The sequence below is a fragment of the Puma concolor genome, chromosome C2 (assembly GCF_028749965.1).
Source record: "Puma concolor isolate L17-30 chromosome C2, mPumCon1.1.hap2, whole genome shotgun sequence".
Taxonomy (NCBI): domain Eukaryota; kingdom Metazoa; phylum Chordata; class Mammalia; order Carnivora; family Felidae; genus Puma; species Puma concolor.
Genome location: NC_141675.1, coordinates 32,764,035 through 32,782,155, shown reverse-complemented (window position 1 = coordinate 32,782,155; position 18,121 = coordinate 32,764,035). Strand labels below are relative to the sequence as shown.

Sequence of the window (18,121 nt, the reverse complement as noted above, 5' to 3'; positions counted from 1 at the left end):
GGCCTGCACTGAAAAAGGTATTACACAATCAAAAAGGTATTACACAATATTGCTGGAGCTGAAGATGACTAGAAATGTAAGCACTAGCAGGTTATAGAAATTAAGGACTTGATTCTATAGGTGACAGGAGCCATCGAAGAGGTTTTTTTGTTTGTGATTGTTTGTTTTCAGCACTTTAAAATTTCATTCTGTTGTTTTCTGGCCTCCATTGTTTCTGATGAAAAGCTAGCCGTAAGTTTCATTGTTTTCCTGTATGTCTTCCCCCCACCCACCCCCACCCTGGCTGCTTTTAAAGTTTTGTTTCTAGGTTTTTCAGCACTTGCACTATGTTTCTAGGTGTGGCTGGTTTTCTTTGTATTTATGCAGCTTAGAGTTCACCTATTTCTCTAGATCTGTGGATTGCTGTTTGTTGTTGCTGTTTCCTTTTATCAAATTTAGAAAACTTTTGGCCAATATTTCTTTCTGCCCCTTTCCCTCTCTTTTCTGAGACATTTACATTTATGCTAGACTTCTTTGTCCTTAGTACCAGTCATTCTAGGCTTTGTTCATTTTTTTTTTTTTCAAATCTTTTTTCTTCTGTGCTTCAATTTGGATAATTTCTTCAATTTAGATAATTGAGATCCAGTGTCTGGTAATTCCTGAAAATCTGAACATTAACATTTTCCCAAAAGCACAGTGACCCTATTAATGACTGCGGGTTCCTTTGAGGAAAGTTTAGAGACATATTAGTCAAGAAGACAGAAATCACAAGATATTACAACAGAGAGAATCTGATATTGGGTACTGAAGGACTGAAAAAGCAAAAAGGGAGCGCTGCAGTAGACCAGAAGGATAACTGTACAGAGCAGCTATGACCATTAGGGCAACTGAAAAAGAAGGGTCAAGGCTGGACTATAAGGTCTCAGACACTCAGAGGAATGACCCAGCTGAGCAGTAGCTCAGTTCCCTGAAAGGATGCTGTTTAACTGGTCCTCCAACCACTGAGAGGGATAAGATGAAGCTGGTTGGGGATGGAGGAGTGCCAAAAGAAGCTCAAGGCTGAGATCAATTGCTGCTGCTGAAGCAAAGGACTATTGCTTACCGCTGGGTAACAATGACAGAAACTGCAAACAAATAGAAAGGTGGAAATCCTTTCTCCCCTTCTGTCCTCCAGTCTCCCTCCAATGGCTTTTATTGGTGGGACCTAGTGAGACACCAGCTGGCACAGGAAAAATATTCTTTGCAGGGTCTGAGCCATTGCATCACAGAGAAAAGTACAGAAGGGTGAATTTGGAGCTAAGATACCTCAATAACAATATCTTAATAACCATATTAACATTTGTTGTGCTAAATTAGTAAAAATTGCCCAAATTAGACCCAAATTAATACTTTTACAGACTTGTATGCTTTTATACTGGTATGCTTATATGCTTTTACAGACTTGTATGCCCCTCTGAAAAGAATTTCAAGTTACCATGTTATAACAATTTTCTGCTATACTGTGATTCCTGTTACTGTCTTTAGTAAAGAGTACCTTTACGGCAGCTCACATATGTACTTGCTACAAAATCAAAAACAAGGACAGTTTTGGAAAAGATGTGTAAAACTGAGGATAAATAGACCCTGCTCCCACATTACGTCTCCCACAATTAGGCACAAAAAGGCATAGACCAAGTAGAGCTGTCAAGAATCCAGTCTTCTCCCTACTTCCCTTTTGTATGCATTACTTAATGTAGCCTTAGCAAAGAGAAGACAAATTTCCTATTTGAAAGTAGGACAACCACTATGGTCATTGAAAAAGCAACACTATTCCTTTGTTCCCTCTTGCCTCAACTCAAGCTTCCTTACCCAACCCAATCACCCCTAGTTTTCTTTTTTCTTTAAATGTTTTTTTTTTCCAAATGTATATTTATTTTTGAGAGATCTCAAGCAGGGGAAGGGCAGAGAGAAGGAGACAGAAGATCTGAAGCAGACTCTGTGCTGACAGCGGTGAGTCTGATGTGGGGCTCAAACCCACAAACCATGAGATCATGACCTGAGCCAAAGTCAGACACTCAACCAACAGAGCCACCCAGGCACCCCTCACCTCTAGTTTTCTAATATAAATAGGTGACAAAACAGGGCTTGGTATTAAGCATTTTACCTTATTGTGTACTTTTCAAAAATGAATATTTTTGAATATTGAAGGATTTTTGTTGAACACTTGTAGAACATTGGGCATGAACATTTTTTTAGGACAACAGACGTTCCATTCAAAAGGGGTCATTTCCTCAAGTCTTATGTTCTTTAGTGATGAAAGTTAACATTCTCCTACCACAATTACCTTTTGTTAATAACAGTAAAGACACTGGGTTCATGATGTTTCACATATTTATTAATATTTGTTTTTGAATATATTAGACTAGAATTTTCTACATCTGCATATATTAATTATATATTATATAGCATTCTGTCACTTATACAACACAAAACATTTATAGGTAAACATTAAAATGGCAGTGTACCTATGAATAAGTGAATGTTAACAAAATAATAATCAAGTCTTCACTTGATGGGAGAGTCTAGGATTTCCTGATAATCCTGCCTTCTTAAATTCCTCCAATAAAGTTTATAACCAGCAAGGACAAAAACACTAATCATAATGATTACCCCTCCAAAAACATCATAGACACTAGGAAATATGTGTAACACTAGAAGCTGCAAGACCATAGCTACTACAATCTCCAGGTGTTGCACTGTGCTGACCAAAGCTGGATGGAATTTGTCCAAGGCATAATAAACTCCTAAGAATGCTGCAGTAGAACAGACACATATGGCAATGAGGTAACTCCAGGTTTCTCCATCTAGTGGGATGATGGGTTCTTGAAGAACAAACATAGTAGATATTCCCCAGATTGTCCCAGTCCAACCAAAGGTAAATAGTGCAGTCCACATGCTAATCTTCTCTTTAATGGATCTGTATACTATCATGGAAAGAGCAGTGGTCAGTCCAGCCATCACAGTCATAGTATACCCAAAGGCTTCTTTCCAGGCATTTAACAAAGAATTGTCTTCATCAACAATGTTGGGGATCATGACAAGACAAACACCTAAGATGCTGCAAACAACAGTAGCCATGTCAACATAAGCCATTTTCTCATCCACAAGTAAAAAAGCCAGAATGGCACTGAAGACTGTGGTTGTGGCTCTCCACATAGTGGTCCCATTGCTGGGAGGAACTATTGAAAATGATGTATAAGCACAGGTGATAGAAATGACGTTGCATACACCATAAAAGAAGAGTCGTAATCTGTATCCACTGGGTCCAAAGGGTGCCTCCTGGTAGTAACACACAACTAACACAGACAAGACCTGCAAGACAGAACGGATAAAAATCAGTTCTAGAGATGGAACTTTAGAACGGTCAGAAACAAGCCTAGTGATAAGAGCTACACATCCATGAGCCAAAGCAGATCCAAACAGCACTATCCACATTTTTCTGGATTGAAAAATGTTTTTTTCTGCAAAGCTCTGGAATTGTCCAATATCATCCGTCATTGGGTCTTCCGTTGGTGGAGGTCGAGTATCCATGGTTCCAAAGAAAGTTCTTCCTTTTCTTTTCATTTCACTCAGTAGGCCTTTCTTTGGATTTTCTTCCATAAAATTTCCATAGTCTTCATTGATTTCTTCATATCCATCATCCCCAGGCTGGGGATAATGAGAAGTATATTTCACCATCACAGTGTTGGGATGTATTTTCACCCGTTTTTTAACTGGATGTTTTTTGGAGGGAGAGGTATCCATTTCTTCAGATAAGCAATTCTATTTAAGAAAAAAAAAGACAAATGTACATATTCATTTGGTGGAAATTTAGTTTTAATTTCTATTATAATCATACACACCAATTTAATAATAGAAAGTAGAGGTTGTAACAGGAGTTTTTAAAAAAAGTAATAGGAAGAGAAGATCTGGCTGTGCCTTATTAGATGTAGGAGGCCCAAGGAAATCGTCTGCACTTTTTTCACTTTTATTCTATGTCTGCCGCTATTTCTCATTCTGCTTATTCTTTGTCTCGTGCAGCCCCGTTGCTTATGTTTACACCTCAAACAACTGATATTTTCCCATCTTTTCATTCCTACGTGTTTCTCCACTCATCCAATAAGAAAAACACAGAAAAGTAAATAACAACTTAGATAAAATCTTTCCTTTCTACTGTGTTCCTTGTCTATTATAAATTTTAAATGGATAAGTCCAATGTTTTTTGAATAATCCCTTCTGTATAATATCACATTTAGCTCTATATTACTAATTATTGTCTTTTAAACATTTATTCTGGGCTCCCCATACATATTTAGATAGACAAAAATTAGAAAATAAATAAAATGGGAGTGCCTGGGTGGCTTGGTCAGTTAAACATCTGACTCTTGACCTCAGCTCAGATCTTGATCTAGGGGTTATGAGTTCAAGCCCCACGATGGGCTCCGTGCTAGGTGTGTAGGGTACTTAAAAAATAATAAAATAAACAAACAAACAAATAAATAAGTGGATTTAGTGACAGTCATGCATTGTTGGTGTGTATTACATCTCTGATGAGCAATTGGTTAATATGTTTTAAGATTTTGACTGAAACTACTCTTTAACTCAGCAATATCACTTCTTTTTTTTTTTAAAGGAGCTTCAAGGTTTTTTGTTGTTGTTGTTGTTGTTGTTGTTGTTCACTGTTTATTTATTTATTTTTGAGAGAGCACAAGTGGGGAGAGGGGCAGAGAGAGAAAGGAACACAGAGAATCTGAAGCAGGCTCCAGGCTCTGAGCTGTCAGCGTAGAGCCCAATACGGGGCTCGAACCCATGAACTGTGAGATCACGACCTGAGTCAAAGTTAGACACTTAACCAACTGAGCCACCCAGGCACCCCTCAGCAATATCACTTCTAAGATTTTATCCTGAAGAATTGACCACAAGATGCTTTTTATCTTATGTGTTTAAAAAAGGAAAAATAATACATTTTTATATGTGCTTATATAACATACAGAAATTATGGAAAGATACAAAGTAAACTAACAATTATTAGAGTAGAACAAGGAACAAGAATGGAGGAAAACATTTTTACTGTATACTTTTTTGTATTTTTATTTTTGAATCACAATATTGTTCCAAAAATTAGATTATAAACTAAAACAAAATGTTCTGCTATTTTAGAAAAAGAGCATACAAAAAATTATGGAAAAAAATGTATGAATACGAGGGTTCATTGTAGCTTACCCCAATGTCCCTTCATAAATTAAAATACTATGCTATACATCCATTAAAAACAAGACAGATCTTTATTGACACTGAAAGATGTCCATGACATTTTGTTGAGTAGGAAAAAAGCTTGTTGTAAGGATTAAATGAGATAATGCATATAAAAAATTTGGCACAGTGCAGGCACATCATGAATCCTCAATAAATGTTGACAAGAATTCAGTTTCCTTTTACCTATAATTAACTCTCTTAAAACACTAGGTATCTTCTACATTGTTTCTTTCTTCAAGACTTGTATCTGTTCACTCAGTTCTCTTTTCTGTTCATTCTCTGTCTCTTTTTCTAAGAACAATTTCCTATTTCCTTCCCAATGATTTCTCCCTTCTAAAAAAAAAAAAAGGAAACCTTTTTATTTTTTTGTCCGTATAACATACTCCCTGTCCTTGCCAAAAACTCACCAGTTCCAGGATCTTAAACCATGGTCTAGAAATCAAATCCTATTTTGTTCTTTGACACCATCTGGGTAGCCAACTGTTTCATTCCTCTTTACTCTTTTCTCTTCTAAACAACACCATCTTCAGTTGGAAGAAGTCATTTTAAAAAACACCACCTGTACATCCAAGTTTTTCACTTTCCTAGCCTGGACCTCCTACTTGCAGTCATTCCTGCATATTGCTATCAAGCCAATATGATGTTCTTTTCTTCCAACTTTTTTTAAAATTTATTTTGAGAGAGGGGCGCCTGGGTGGCGCAGTCGGTTAAGCGTCCGACTTCAGCCAGGTCACGATCTCGCGGTCTGTGAGTTCGAGCCCCGCGTCAGGCTCTGGGCTGACGGCTCAGAGCCTGGAGCCTGTTTCCGATTCTGTGTCTCCCTCTCTCTCTGCCCCTCCCCTGTTCATGCTCTGCCTCTCTCTGTCCCCAAAATAAATAAAAAACGTTGAAAAAAAATTTAAAAAAAAATTATTTTGAGAGAGAGAGAGAGAGAGAGAGAGAGCACACACACAAGTGGGGGAGGGGCAGAGAGAGAGAGGGAGGGAGAGAGAATCCCAAGCAGGCTCCACACTGCCAGCGCAGAGACCAACGTGGGGCTCGAACTCATGAATTGTGAGATCATGACCCAAACCAAAGTGAAGAGCCAGATGCTTAACCAACTGAGCCACCCAGGTACTCCTTTTTTCTTCCAACTTTTATCATGTTGTGACTTCAGCTTCAATAATCCCAAATTGAATAGTCTTCATCTCCCACATAGATTTTCCTTCCCTAACCTCCTCATTTTTGTTTGCGATACCACCATTTCTCCAGTTCCCCAAACTAGAAACCAGGGAATACTCTCAATTATCCTTTTTGCTGTTATACTTCCATTTGGTCATCAATCTTACTGTTCTTGTCTTTGAAATATTTCTGATTTTTCCTTTCTTCTCCAATTCCATTTTACCTTTGTGATTCTGGATCAGGTTATTGTGAATTCCTATCTAGAATATTGCAACAGCATCCTAACTAGACCCCTTAAATCCTAACCCTTCTCCCTTAAAATCCGTCTATATTGTACCACTGCCACTTAGGCTGTCTTTAAAAGATTCAAAACAAAACAAAAATTTCCCTTAAGCTTTCCCCACTTAAGAACCTACAGTGATTTTTTTTTTTCCTGGCTACCTCACTGAATCTCAACTCTTTTGCTTGGCTCTCCAGACCCTACCTCATCTAGCCCCTATCAGTACTTGCCTCCTTAACACACATACTGCTGTGATCAGTCCAGTGCCCTCCCTGACCTCACTCCCTACATGTACATGTCTAAGTCTTATACTCATGAGTTTCCTCTGCTCCAACTTTCTAAACACTGCTCATTTTTTAAGAAGGGCCAGTCCAAATTTTGCCTTTTAGAAACAAGCCTTCCCTGGTCACTCTAGCCTCTTATTTTTTTCCTTTCTTGTTTAACATCTGCAGTAGTTCTTCTAATTTTTGTAATCTAATCATTTTATTATTTAGTTGTCTCAACTCGGTGGCATTTCATCTCCAGCTACTCTACTCAAATTTCTATCTTAAAATCTCCTTTCCTTGCAGGGCACCTGGGTGACTCAGTAGGTTAAGTGTCCAACTTCGGCTCAGGTCATGATCTCACAGTTTGTGAGTTCGAGCTCTGTGTCAGGTTCTGTGCTGACAGCTCAGAGAGAGGAGCCTGGCTCGGATTCTGTGTCTCCCTCTCTGTTCCTTCCCACGCGCACTCTGTCAAAAATAAAGATAAAAAAAATTTTTTTTAATCTCCTTTCCTTGCTAGTCAGCAAGTATCTTGATGACATCTCTGTTAGAATGCATAACTTCTCATGTGCTACCCATTGTTAAAGTTTTGTCTTATATCCATTAAAAGCTTTCTCCTTCCCATTGCAGGCCAGATTTATAGCTCCAGGGGCACGGGCAGGGAGAAAATGTGTTCTGCAATTTTGCTCCTTCTCCCATTCCCTCCCTTTGGAGTCTGTGGGACGGTGGTGACTCTGCCTCTGGGACACCTCTTCCATCTCCCTATTCTAGGCTCTAGCTCCCCTGGTATATTGGCACAGGGAGAAAGGAAAAGGAAAAGAACACATGTTTTATATTGGCTCCAGTTATGTGGCTTTTTGATGTATAAACTTGGCTGTGCCGAACTACATTCCCTAGTTATTTAATCGAAACTAATCTGGGTGTTGCTGTGAAGGTATTTTGCAGATGTGAGAAAAATCCCTAATCAGTGACTTTAAGCTAATCAAAAGAAAGTGTACTCTGTATGGGCCTGACCTGATTGGGTGAGCCCTTTAAAAGAGGGCTTAGGCTTTTCTTGGGTTTGGATATTCCAAATATTTAACTCCCTTAGGGTTACAGCCTACTCTCGATCTTCTTTCCTCATTGCCAGTGGGCAAAGCTTCAGCCTGTGCTCATGGGATTCCAACATGTTCTTGATCTTCTCTTCCTGACTGCCTGCCCTACAGACTTCAGACTTGTTTATCCAGTCCCCACAATTATATTAGCCAATTCCTTGTAATAAATCTCTTACTGATTCTGAGTCTCAGGTTGAACCTGATTCTGACAACATGTTGGAATTCATTCTTTAATTGTTGTCTTTGTTTCTCTGTTAGCTCTGATAGGTCACTGGTACTTTCTAGGTTGTAGGTATCCAAATTCAGGCTATCTTCGGAAAATTCTGTAGGGCCTCCCCAGTGCATAAATCCCTGATGTGACAGCACCTCCTCCCCTAGGGCTTATGGCCCACAGATTTTTGCTGCTAGGTCCTCTTCCCTGGAGGACATCTCTCTTGGGCAGGCACCAACAGTATTTACCGGAAACACATACCCTTACCACTCAGTGGAGTGTGCCTCTGTCCCCTTCTCTCCAACTTTATTTCTCTTCATTCAAACAAGCAAAGGGCAAATTAAAATGTGCTATCTAAGCAGACTTAGAAATGGAGAATGAGAAGGCACACTCAAGCATCATACATAACGATCTGGTAACCTTTACCCTCAGTCAGCTATAAGAGGGGACTTGCCTCTCCTTTCTCCCATTAGGAAAAAGCATAACGTTTTTCTTAAACCAAAGACCATAAAGATAATATGATCCCTGTGACAGATAGTATTTTTCAAAGAGAACCACAAATCTAATATCTCCTATACTACATGTTTGGTTGTGTTTTGTTTTGTTTAATGTGAATTTGACATTATTAAATAGAGAGGTAGGGTCTATATCCCCTCCCATTAAAAGTAGGTAGGCTTCCGTGACTGTTTCAACCAATAGAGTATGGCACAAGTGGCATATTGTGACTTCTGAGGTGAGGTCATAAGAAGCGAAACCGCTATGCCTTCCTCTGGTAGCTCTGAGGCTACCAAGGTGTGAGGATGCTCAAACTAGCCCATGTAGAGAAACCACATAGAATGGTTCTGAAACTATATAAAGAGAGAGAAATGCCTGGCCACGCCCCAGCCCCCAGCTGCTCCAACTGTAGCTCCCTTGCTGTTCCAACTGTAGCCACCCATCTGATTTCAAGTATATAAGAGACCCTGAGTCAGAATCTCCCTGCCAAGTCCTTTCCAAATTCCTGATCTACAGAAACTATGACAGATAATAAAATGATTGTTGTTTAAGTTACTCAGCTTTGGAGTGATTTGTTACCTGTGGTAGATACCTGGAACACCAGTTATCCAGTGCCTTCCCCAGTATTTTAAGGAATGGGAAGGAGTAGGGATCTCAGTGATAATTAAAGGAAAGGCCTCTTATATCTGGCCCTAACTGATGGACTTTCAAAAGTGGAGCATTTTGCCCTCCATTGTAAGATCATGGACACTAATTCCAAGATAAAAGTTTTATTCTACATCCTATTAGGCATACATTAGTGCATTTAACCTTAGTCCACCTGCATACTTTAAACTATTATTCGCATGGTGAACTTTTTGTTCATTTCTATTCATGAATTAGTTTATGACAGATATATTACTGGTATCTGTCAACACTATTAAATTTATATTGTGTCCCACTGATTCAAAAACCATCTTATAGGGGTGCCTGGGTGGCTCAGTCAGTTAAGTGTCCGACTTGATTTTGGCTCAGGTCATGATCTCACAGCTCATGGGATTGAGCCCCACACTGACAGCATGGAGCCTGCCTGGGATTCTCTTTCTCCTTCTCTCTCTGCCTATCCCCCGGGTGCATGGGAGCTCTCTCTCTCTCTCTCTCTCTCTCTCTCTCTCTCTCTCTTCCTTTCTGTCTCAAAATAAATAAACAGTTTTTAAAAAATACAAAAGCAATCTTATACTAAAGAGATACATAATAATCTTCTTCAGTCTCTCTAGTTTTGATTTAATTATAGTTTTCATAAAAAACAGTTTTTGAAAAGAACCTGAAATCCTGACTAGTTCTTACATTTTTGCACATGTAAGTCAACATGTATTCACTTCAATCAATATTAATTGAGGTACCATAAACTCAGCATCATGCTAGGCTCTATAAATATAAAGACAAAATAGGCACGGTTCCTTCACTCAGAGAGCTCATAGACTAGTGGAAGAGACAAGTAAAGTCAAATTTATTATTTTAATAAGTTAATAATGCAAGCAACTATATGAAGTTCAGGGAGAGGCTGGAGCACATACAAAGGGCATCTAACTCAGATAAAGGGGAATCTTAGCAAGTTTCCAGGTGAAAAGGATACCTGAATTGGGACTTTATGCATATGTGACAATTCGTCAAATAAAAAGGAGAAAAAAATTTTTTTCTAGAGATAAGAAATTTAAAAGTCAGAAAAGTTGGTTTTTAGTTCTGGCTCTGCCACCAGCTAAAGTAATAATTATTCTATTTCAAGAGAAAGAGTTTTAGATGGTATTCATTGTGATCTTTTGATTCAACTCTCTTTAAAATCAGTTTGTGTTTTTTTAAATGTTTATTGATTGATTGATTGATTGATTGACAGAGAGAAAGACAGACAATCCCAAGCAGGCTCTGTGCTGTTAGTGCAGAGCCTGACACAAGGCTAAAATGCTTGACACAAATGGATTAAAAGGATGCACAGTTTGGTGTCTGCTTGAACAATGGGGACAAATCAGTGTGGTCAGCCTGAAATCAATATTTTTTTCCAAAAGAGGCTCTGTTTCCTAAGCTACATTCCGCAACATAAGGCCCATCATTAATTCTCTCCCAAGTTTGAGAAAATTAACACTGACATCCCTACTGTCTTGGTAGGAATCCTTGGGTCAATACCCTTATTATACTTTAAGCAAATGCTACTTGGTAGTGAGAGTTTCTTTCTTTAGTGACCAGACTGATCCCTACAGTGGTAAAAAGTATTAGCTATAAAACTGGCAACTACAATTTGATTATAATATTAGTGGTTTAAATGTAGGTACTAATGTAACATTTGACACATATGAATAAAATTGGCTTTTAAATAAACAAAAAGAACTAATAGGTTAGTACCTTAAACCTGAGCAGCCTCGCCCTATAATAGCTTATTAACCCGATTTGCTTTGACAGTCTTGCCCCTGAGTGAAAATGATCACCTAACCGATCACCTAAAAGGGAGGACACAACAACTACCTTTCCAGGACATCGTGAGACATTAGGACATGCACAGGTTCTGTGCTGTTAAATATACCTCCTAAGAGAAGCCATTCCTCCATCCAAAATGATGATGGGGGCCCATGTTCTGAGGCCCCAAGGGCTGTCAGCATGATTCTACCCATCCTTAGGCTGAACCCTGGCTGGCATAACTCTTAACACCACTCTTTGAATAAGGATTCTTCTCCCTTCCCCACTGCAATTCCTAAAGGTCAGGGTGGCTAGAGGCAGCATTTAAGTTTGCTTGTAATTTATTAATACTCCTTGAGCCTGCACCTCTGTGTGCAAAGGCACACTGCTTTAGAGAAAAAAGAACTTGCTTCTAAACTCCCATCTCTCAAACTAGAAAATCACTTCTTAAACTAATAGAGTTTGAGAGACAAGAATATTGATAATAAGTGTGAAATAACAGAGTAGAAGATAAAGGACATGCCTTTTCTTGCATCAGGCACACTTAGGAAGTGAAGAATTTATCAGAAGTAATTGCCTTTCTTATAAGGTGTGATAATATTCATGTTGCATGTAAGTAGCAAATAATAAAATCAAATCATGAAACTGAACAGTTTATGAAGATGTAAAAGAGGGCCTACAGGAAAAGTTAATTGTGTAAGACTTCAATCAAATACTCAGGTTATATAGGAGCCCACCATAGGCAGATTTGACAGAAGAATAAATAATAAAAGAGGAGACATATAGTCTCCTATAGTATAGACATATACTACAGTCATATAGTAGTCTCCTATGGTGAACCAACTGAATATTACCTCTATAAAAATATAAAAGGAAATTTCTGGAGCAAATTCTGAAAATCAGATGTATTACTTAGGACATATATAGTATATGTAGTGGCAGAACTTGTAATACAAATATCACTCATATTGCAACAGTTTATTGCTTGACAAAAAAAAGTCCATCGACCTCTCACTTAGGAAAACAAAATATAAGGCAAATAATCATTTCCCCTTTTGTAATACTTAGATTAAAGCATCCTTGCAATGAGCTATCAGAAAGAGACTAAGAAGACACAGAAAACCTTGATCTAGCCAGACACCACAACAATATTTTCAGCACTCTAACAGAAACAATCAAAATAGGATAAAAGCAAGAATGGAAAATCAAATAGAATAAAGAAAGGCAAAACTAATGGCTCTAAAATCTAGTGAAAACAGAAGGAAGAAGGAAAGGTGGAAGAAGTCAGTAACAGTAATAACATCAATAGCCAGGTATACTGATATTTACATTTGTATAGATACCGTGCTAAGCACTAAACATGGGTTAACTCAGCTTTGAGAGGAAGTGAAACCTTAGGAGGTTTAGGAGTAGGGAAGCATTGAAGAAACAATTAAAAATTTGGAGAAAGCTAATGGCCTACCTCACTTTGAACTGAAAGAACTTAAAAGGAGGTAAAAGAAACTAATTTGGTAGACATTACTGAACACACTCCATGTGAAGGACACCAGGTAGGCTATGTGGCACAGAGCAGGTCAGTAGGTTCTATTGTCGAAGAGAATTTGTGCCAGAGGGTTGTTTAGAACTTTTTCACACAGTACCCAAAATTAGTCTCTCCTCCCTATTCTGCTCTCCTTTCCTCTTCCCAATTCCCTCCCTCTTCCCCTACTTTACATTCTCAATTTGACTCCTGTCTCCCACAGGAGCCCTGTCTGACATTCTAGCCTGGAAGTAGCTGCTTTCATGCAAATAATCTCGGGAAAAATATTTATCTCGTTGCCTTAATGACAAAGTATTATCACCATCAGGATCACATTCTGCTTTCATAGTAGACAAAACTATTTTCATTTTCCAAAAATCGTAAGTTTTCTGATAGGTAATAGGAGTGATGATGACAAAATACCTGTATGGAAAGTAGGAGAAAAATCTCAATCACAAGACCACTTCTGCCACAGAGAATCCCACCCGAAAACATGGCTTATTGCCATCCAAACTAGTTGTACACATTTTCACTCCTTTGGGCCTTTTCCCTGTGCCACTTGGTACTCAGCCTCTGCCTCCTTTTGTCATTTTGTTCTCTTTGTGTATGACAATGTTAAGTTTTAAAAAGTAGTGGTTCCTGGGGCATCTGGGTGGCTCAGTCGGTTAAGCATCCGACTTCAGTTCAGGTCATGACCTCATGGTTCATGAGTTCAAGCCCCGTGTCAGGCTCTGTGCTGACAGTTTCGAGCCTGGAACCTGCTTTGGATTCTGTGTCTCCCTCTCCCTCTGCCCACCCCCCTCTCTTTCTCTCTCTCTCAAAATAAATAAACATTTAAAAAGTTAAAAAACTAAAATAAAATAAAAATAAAAAGTAGTAGTTCCCCCATGTGTTTTTGGTGGGCAGGGTTGGGAGCAGGAGAGGACAACCTATGTGCCCGAACAGATGAATGGCTAAAGAAAATGTGATATATTCATACAATTGAATATTATTCAGCCATAAAAAGGAATGAAGTTCTAACAAATACTACAACATGGACAAACCTTGAAGACATTACGCTAATTGAAACAAGCCAGACACAAAAGGATAGCTATTGTATAATTTCACTTAAATGAGGTATTTAGAATAGACAAATTGTTAAAAACAGAAAATAGATTAGAAGTTACCAGGGGCTGGGAGGATGGGAAATGGGGAATTATGCTTAATAGTTACAGAGTTTCTGTTTGGGATAAGGAAAATGGTTTGGAAATAGTAGTGACAGTTGCACAATATTGAGAATGTAACTAATGGCATTGAATTATATACACTTAAACATGGCAAATATGGTAATTTTTGTGTTATGCATATTTGACCACAAGTTTTAAAATTAGAAAAGGCATGGGCACCTGGATAGCTCAGCTGGTTGAGCAGACTTCGGCTCAGGTCATGATCTAGCAGTTCATGAGATCGAGCCCAGCATTGGGTTCTGTGCTGACAGCTCAGAACCTGGAGCCTGCTTCAGATTCTGTGTCTCCCTCTCTTTGCCCCTCCCCCGTTTGCATTTTGTCTCTCTCTGTCTCTGTCTCTCTCTTTCTCGAAAATAAATAAAAGCATTAAAAATTTTTTTAATTTATAATTTAAAAAGGCGGGGGTGGGGCGGTGTGTGAGGGAGTTGTGGTTCCTCCTGTGTGGCTTGGAGGTGAGGGGGGAGGCAGTGCTAGGCACTGGTATTTTTTAAAACCTCCCTAGTTATCCGAATGTATAATTTCCTTGTGCAAGAACCACCTGAATAAATTATCCAAGGGCCCTTCTGGTTTTAAGATCTAACGAATGTGTTACTGCATAACTGAAGAAGACAGTAGCACAGGGCTAGAAAGTTACAACAAATCAAAACAAAACAGATAGTGAAGCCAGACTGCCTGGATTTGGATCTTAGCTACAGAACTTATTAAAATTATGACTTTCAGCAACTTGTTTTAACCTCTTTGCCCATTTCTTTTTCTGTAAAATTGTGGTAATAATATTACCTCATAGGGTAGACGGAATATTAAATCAGTTAATACAAAGACTTGGTATCTGACATCGAGCAAGTGCTCAATTAATTTTAGTTTTTCTTCCACATTATTCTATCTGCCTGGAATGATCTGGTCCTCCTTTTTGTCCTTGTCTATCTATTGAGTTCACATGTGTGCTTTAGTGGTTTGCCCAAGTGTTACTTCCTCCTTTGCAGTCTTCCTTGACCTCTCCCACCTTTGTGCCCTCACTATCCCTACATTCATTTGTTTCTATCCTATCTTTCCCACCAGATGGTACACTTCTGGATAGCAGACTTTCATGCCATTTTATCCTCAGCTCCTAACACAGTAGCTGGCACATCCTGGCACTCAGTAAATATTTGTTGGCTGGAATGAAATGGATTTGAAAACCAAGAGGGAGACATGGAAAAGAATAGGGAATGATGTTAAGACTACTGACATCTCAAATAGCAAAAGCGAACTTGAGAAAGAAGAACAAAGCCGGAGATGTCATGCTCTCAGATTTCAAACTACAGTACAAAGCTACAGTAATCAAGACCCATATATCAATGGAATAGAAAAGAGATCCCAAAAATAAATCCACACATATATTGCCAATTAATCTATAACAAAGGACACAAGGGTATACAAGGGGGAAAGGCAGTGTCTTCAATAAATGGTAATGGGAAAATTGGACAGCTACATGCAAAAGAATGAAACTGGACCACTGTCTTACACCATATACAAAACCAAATTCAAAATGGATTAAAGACTTGAATGTAAGACCTGAAACCATAAAATTCCCAGAAGAAACCATAGGCAGTAAACTCTTTGACACTGGTCTTAGAAATATCTTTTTGGGCTAGTCTTCTTAGGCAAGGGCAACAAAAGCTAAAATAAAGGGGATTACATCAAGCTAAAAAGCCTTTGTACAGCAAAGGAAAGCATTAACAAAACAAAATGGCAAACTCCTGATTCAGAGAAGACATTTACAAATCATACAACCTATAAGGGGTTAAAATCCAAAATATATAAAGAACTTATTCAACTTAATATTTAAAAAAATAGGTTGAAAAATGGGCACAGGACTTGAGTAGACATTTTTCCAAAGAAGACATACAGATAGAAAACAGGCACATGAAAAAATGCTCAACATCACTAATCATCAGTGAAATGCAAATCAAAACCATAATGAGATATCACTCATACAACCCACATATAATCAGATTGGCTATTATCAGGAATGCAAAAAACAGTAAATGTTGGTGAGAATGTGGAGAAAAGGGAACCCTCGAACACTGTTGGGAATGTAAATTGGTGCCACCACTATGGAAAAACGGTGTGAAGATTCCTCAAAAAATTAAAAATATAACTACCATACAACCCAGCAATCCCACTTCTGGGTATTTATCTGTAGAAAACAAAAACACCAATCTATGTTCACTGCAGCATTATGTACAATAGCCAAAATATGGAAGTAACCTAAATTCCCATTGATAGATGAATGGATAAAGATGTGATATATATATATATATATATATATATATATATATATATATATATGGTATATGTATATGTGTATCTATATATATGGTGAATATATATATATATATATATATATACACCACAGAATATGACTCAGCCATTCAAAAAGAATGGAATCTTACCATTTGTAAGACTGGACCTAGAGGGTATTATGTTAACTGAAATAAGTCAGATAGAGAAAGACAAATATGATATGATTTCACAAATCTAAAGAACAAAACAAACAGATTCATAGATACAAGAAAGAAACTGTTGGCTACCAGAGAGGGGAGGAGTTTGGGGTGGTAAAATAGGTAAAGAGTATTAAGAGAAACAAACTATTTTATTTATAAAATAAATAAATAAGTCATGAGGATGAAAAATACAGCATAGGGAATATAGTCAATAATATTATAATAACTTTGTATGGTGACAGATGGTGGCTAGACTTATTGTGAGGATCAACTTGTAATGTTTAAAAATATCAAACTGCTATGGTGTATACTTGAAACTAGTAGAATATTATATGTCAAATATACTTCAATAAAAAAGATAAAGGAAAAAAGACTACTGACATCTCTATAGGATCTCGTAGGCCCAGATATCCACTCAATCATTAATAGTCTTGGGTGACTGAAAGCCTTGCTTCCCTTGATAACACTACAGAAATTTTCCCTATTTTGTGCCTTTACCCTCTGTATTAGTGAGGATTCTCCACAGAAACAGAATCAATAGGATGTGCATATCAGCCATATGTTGGAGAAATTGAAGGTTCAGTTCCAGACCATCCCAATAAAGCAAATACTGCTATAAAGCAAATCAAACAATTTTTTTGGTTTTCCCATGTGTATAAAACTAATGTTTACAGGCACCCTGGTGGTTCAGTCTGTTAAGTGCCCAACTCTTGATTTTGGCTCAGGTCATTACTTCATGGTCATGATCTCACATTTTAAAAAAATGTTTATTTGAAAGAGAGAGAGAGTGAGCAGGGGAGGGAGCGTCTCAGTGTTGATGGCTGCTGACAGATCAGATGGTGATTGCTGAAGTTTGGGGTGTCTGGTACAATTTCTTAAAATAAGACGACAATGAAGTTTGCTGCATCTGTTAACTCTCATTTAACAAATGATCTCTGTAGCACGTGATGCTGTTTGATAGCATTTTACCCACAGCAGAACTTCTTTCAAAATTGGAGTCATCCCCTCAAATGATCCAGAGACTAAGTTTATGTGATATTCCAAATCCTTTGTTGTCATTTCAACAATTTTCATGACATCTTCACCAGGAGTAGATCCCATCTTAAGAAACCACTCCTCTGCTCAGCTATAAGAAGCAACTCCTTAGCCATTCAAGTTTTATCATGAGATTGCAGCAACACAATCCCATCTTCAGGCTCCACTTCTAGTTGTCTTGCTATTTCTACCACATCTGTGATCAACTTCCTCCACTAAAGTCTTGAAACCCTCAAAGTCATCCACAAGGGTTAGAATCAACTTCTTCCAAACTCCTGTTAATGTTATTCTGACCTCTTCCCATGAATCACCAATGTTCTTCTTTTTTATTTTTAGTTTATTTATTTATTTTTGAGAGGGAGAGAGACAGCATGAGTGGGGGAGGAGCACAGAGAAGAGACAGAATCCCAAGCAGGCTCTGCACTGTCAGCATGAAGCTGTATGTGGGGCTCGAACTCACAAAATCGTGAGATCATGACCTGAGCCAAAACCAGGAGTCAGACGCTTAACCAACTGAGCCACCCAGACACTAATTTAAAAAATATTTTTAACACCAACAATGAAGCAACAGAAAGAGAAATTAAGGAATCAATCCCATTTACAATTGCACCAAAAACCATAAAATATCTAGGAATAAATCTAACCAAAGAGGTGAAAAATCTATACACTGA

At 38.1% G+C, this 18,121-nt stretch overlaps 1 protein-coding gene across 3 annotated transcripts in view; it reads right to left on the bottom strand.

Annotated features, from left to right (window-relative positions):
* Positions 1-2,331: 2,331 nt before the first annotated feature.
* SLC35G2 (solute carrier family 35 member G2) overlaps positions 2,332-18,121 on the bottom strand; it is a 46,218-nt gene continuing 30,428 nt past the window's right edge. For all 3 annotated transcript variants that reach the window (XM_086674350.1, XM_025913792.2, XM_086674351.1), the window contains one exon: positions 2,332-3,780. In XM_086674350.1, coding sequence (XP_086530476.1) covers positions 2,524-3,762 — 1,239 coding nt within the window. In that variant the 5' untranslated portion in view covers positions 3,763-3,780 and the 3' untranslated portion in view covers positions 2,332-2,523. The remainder of the gene's footprint in view (positions 3,781-18,121) is intronic.